This window comes from Echinops telfairi, unplaced genomic scaffold (assembly GCF_000313985.2).
Source record: "Echinops telfairi isolate 266 unplaced genomic scaffold, ASM31398v2 ScPeMD7_1;HRSCAF=3_0, whole genome shotgun sequence".
Taxonomy (NCBI): domain Eukaryota; kingdom Metazoa; phylum Chordata; class Mammalia; order Afrosoricida; family Tenrecidae; genus Echinops; species Echinops telfairi.
The window spans coordinates 20,841,418-20,845,525 of record NW_022103896.1 but is presented as its reverse complement, the minus strand read 5'-3'; the positions used below and the strand labels follow the sequence as shown (position 1 = coordinate 20,845,525).

The 4,108-nt window shown below is 53.4% G+C and overlaps 1 protein-coding gene across 2 annotated transcripts in view; it reads right to left on the bottom strand.

The window, feature by feature from the left end:
• SAMD12 (sterile alpha motif domain containing 12) overlaps positions 1-2,629 on the bottom strand; it is a 487,288-nt gene extending 484,659 nt beyond the window's left edge. For both annotated transcript variants that reach the window (XM_004697671.3, XM_045287628.1), the window contains exon 1: positions 2,582-2,629. In XM_004697671.3, coding sequence (XP_004697728.2) covers positions 2,582-2,594 — 13 coding nt within the window. In that variant the 5' untranslated portion in view covers positions 2,595-2,629. The remainder of the gene's footprint in view (positions 1-2,581) is intronic.
• Positions 2,630-4,108: the final 1,479 nt, after the last annotated feature.

Below are 4,108 nucleotides of genomic sequence, written 5' to 3'. Positions count from 1 at the left end.
CTGAGCAGCTCTCAGTGGAGAGTCCAGACTAAAGACAGACTAAGAAGAAAGGCCTAGAAATCTATGTCCCCAAATCAGGCACTGAAATGGGTCACATTAGTCTGACATGCAGCCTATCATGGGGAGTGCCTAGGACCAGACAGCATTTTGTTCTACTGTACATGGGTTATCATGACTTAGAAGCCCAGTTAATGCCAAAACTCACTGCCATTGAGACTCACCGCCATTGAATCTATTCTGACTCATAGTGACCCTATAGGACAGGGTGGAACTGAAACTCGGGTTTCTAAGACCATAAATCTTTACATTAGGAGAAAGGCTCATCTTTCTCCTGTGAGTAGCTGGTAGTTTTTAACTGCCGACCTTACCGTTAGCAGCCCAATGCCTAATTAGGGTTGGGAATATAAAGGGAAAGAATTCATGGCTCTAATCCTTCAAGGGTTTTCAGTCCAGGGAGAGACTAGGTGTAGGACAGTCATAGCTGCAAGCAAAGGGGCTAGGGAAGCCACAGCAGAAGCCGGCTCTCATAGACAAGGTATCCCAAGGTAGAGGGAGTGGGAGGGGAGGGACAGGCTCCCAGCAGTAAAGCTAGCTTCTGCTGGGTCTGGAAAAGCTAGTGCCAGTAGGCAGGAATGACCAGATCCAGGTCAAGGAAACTGCTTTTGCAAAAACAAACCCTATGTAACAATTTGCTGCCTAGACTTCAAAGACTTCCTTCCTTCTTCAAGTGGATACTTCATTGTGATTCAAAGCTAAGATCTGCTGCTTAATAGACAAGCTTTTAAAACCAAACAAGTTACATCAAAAACAACATTAAAAAGCTTTCCTTGGTCCACATGTACTTCCTACCAAGGGTTTGGCTGTGCTAGCACCCTATGCCACCAGACAAGAAATATGACTAGCTCTAAACGTCTTGCAATGAGCAGGAAATTGCTTCTAAGTCCTTCGTGGCAACAAGTGGGAGTGTGTCTCCCCCTGGGGCACAGGAATGTCCTGAGGGGAAGACAACCCACTTTGTATGAGGGGCAGATTGGAAGGGATTGTCAGCAGGTGAATTTACCCCTGGTTTCAAGCCCAAGAAGAACTTGATCTTGGTTAGTGTGTTATTTCACTTTGGCATCTGGGTGCCCTTGTCTCACTTGTCATCCCAGAAAACAAGCAGACAACTTTATTCTCTCTGTTTTACTACAATGCATAAAACGAAAGCTTAGAAAAGTCTTCTCCTTTCTATTATTTTCTTATGTTCTTCCTATTTAATTAAAAAAATTTTTTTCTTGGAAAGCACATAATTTGTGTTGATGTAGTGGAGATCTTTATAGGTGACCAGCTGGAGAATCCTAAGACAGCCCAAAGGGGAAATTGCTGAGTGGGGAGCCCAGGAGCTGAGCTGCTCCTACTTCAGGTTAGGCAGTACAGTAATTAAAAATAGAGCAAGACTCAGATTCCTTGGGCTTCTCTCTCCTGGGGCGGGAGCGGAGGAGTGGAGTGAGCCAGCAAGCAGGCACATGTGGTTCATTCTCTCCAGCCTACCAGGAACAGTTCCATTTCCCCTTGGCAAGGAGCCTGAAGCAGCTGGCAGGCAGGCGATGCCCTTTTTCCTACCCCAATCCTTTCGGACCTGAGCCACCCATAAATGTCTACTTGACCTCAGCGTTCCATTGAGTCCCAAGATCCTTCGATCTCATCATTCAGGCACAGGCTGCCCTGGCATTTGACATTGCAAACACATCTGTCCCTCCCCCCCACCCCCTCCCCAAACTACCATTATTAAGAAAGAAAGCTTAGGGTCCAAGGTGAAAGAGACTGAAATGAAAAACTCAGGAGATGTTTCCCAAAGGGCATGCTTGCAACCAGGAAGTTCAAAGGTGCCAGGCCCTTGCAGCCTGAACAGCAAAAGCAAACACAGAAATGCATACCTGCAACAGGGAAGCTGTCTTCAAAGAAAAGGATTTCTCCCTCATAAAGAGGTCAATGGCATTCCCCTCATCCCCCACCCCCCTACCTGATTTCATTCCCTTCCCATAAACTTTGCTAACCCCAGGGGGGCTGGTGCACACAGGGGCAGACATAGGGACACCTTGCTCCTCGGGGTACAGCTGCCACCCGGCCATGGAGTCTACCAGAAGAAGGGCCCTAGACCCAATCCTGGCCCAAGCTTCCAGAGGACGCACCTGGCTGCGGTCCTCTCCCACCCACGTGTGGGGGATCAAGCATCCTCAGCCTAGTGGCTTCCCAGCCAATCCCGGAGGGAGGGGGGCAGGAGGAGGGGGAAACTCGGGGCTGACCCCAAAGGCCAGTCTCCTGGCTTTCCACCCTGGTGCAGCTCCCTGTTTAGCCTTAGGGGCACTTTTCTCCTGCACCGAAGTGCTGCGCATCCGCCTCTCTACTGTGCACCTGAAAGAAGCTCCTAGTGGCCTGCGCGGCTCAGGTGAGCGCCTAGAGGTGTAGGAGGAAGGGGCCCACTCGCCACCCGCCTTCCTCTCCTCCCCACTCTCGACCCTTAAGCTTCATCGGGGATGTGTGTATTGGGGTGCGCGGATTAAAGGGGGGGGGGCGTCAAATGCCTTCAAGCGTCCCTTACCTTCCACAGCCATTCTCTCAGAGCTTGCCTAACGCATGCATAATTTCCTTGGCCGAGGTACTCCTCCTGCCCGCGCTCCACCCCCCTCCTCTCGATCTCGCCTAAATATTCTGCGCTCATCGGTTCCAGGACCAACCTGCCGCGGTCACGCAGAGCAAGGCAGCCGGCTCCCGGCTCGGCGCGGGGCGACCTGGGAAGTGTAGTCCCCGCCCTCATTCCGACTCTCCCGGGAGCGCCCGGGCTCCTCCGCGCCGCTCGACCTCACCGCGGTCTCAGACTGCAGCTCAGACTCGGGTGGGGGTGGGAGGGACAGCGGCTTGGAGCTCCGCCAGGGACCCCAGAATGGGCGCGGGAGCCCCAGGCGGCGGCGAGAACTACGTTCCCCAGAATGCAGTGCGCTGAGCTGTTCGTGGCTCGCAGTAGGGACTTGGGATTGAGACCTTCACTGTCAGTGGGAAGGGATCAGGCACCGGTCCTCTGAGTGGGGAAGGGAAGAGGTGGCAGGGTCTGTGCCGTGCTCTCCAAGGGGTGCTCCTCTGCCCCCAGCCGCCTCCCTCTTCCACCTGTCCTCCTTCCTGCCCTCGCTAGACCGGCCGAGATTGGCAGTGGGTGGGGCGGGCGGGCAGAGCTGTGGTTTCCCGCGGGGGTCCGACCCACCTGCACAGGGTGCGGCTGCAACTTGTTGCTGTGAACCCTGGCAGGGTGGAATATCAGGGAACCCAGCCAGGTGAGACAGCTGTCGGCTGGCCCTCCAGGATGGGGCGTGTTCAGGTGACTAAAGCCTGAGCCTAAAGGATGGGCGAGGGCTTCAGGAGCCAGAACTAGTAACCAGCCCAAGGGGAACCAGGATCCCACCCCAGGACGTCCAATGGGGCAAGGCTGGCCTGCCTTCCCAGGCGTGGGAGGCGGTTGGGACTCAGTGACTGGGGCACGGCCATTGAGTCAATTCCAAATCATGTCGACCCTATGGAGAGAGCTTCAGAGGCTTTGTACACCCTTACAGGACCAGAAAACCTTACCTTTCTCATGCGGAGCTGCGGTTTGAACCTCGCACCTTGCCTGTGCTCAGTGACTGGAACCACACCAAGCGCAACTGGCATCGTTCTGACTCAGAGGGTACGGCTGCCTGTGGGTTTCTGAGACCTTTGAGTCAGAATCGTCTCAAGGCGGTGACTGGGAATTCTTTAGAAGAGTAGAAAGCACCTCCTTTTTTTTCTCCCACGGAGTGGCTGGTGGCTTCAAACTGCTGACCTTTCGGTTATTCGTAACCACTATGCCACCGGGACCCCTCAGTGACTGGGCTGGATAAATAAAAGTGTTTAAGAGAGCGCAGGGAGAGACCCTGGAGGCGTAGTGGTTGAGAGTTGGATTGCTCACTTGCAAGGTCCACAGTTCGAAACCACTTGGTGTTTCATTGAAGACAGAGGAGGTTTTCATTCTAGTAAAGTTGCAGTCTCAGAAACCCACAGGGGCAGTTCTACTCTGTTCTACAGGATGGATTATGAGTCGGAATTGTCTCAATGGCAA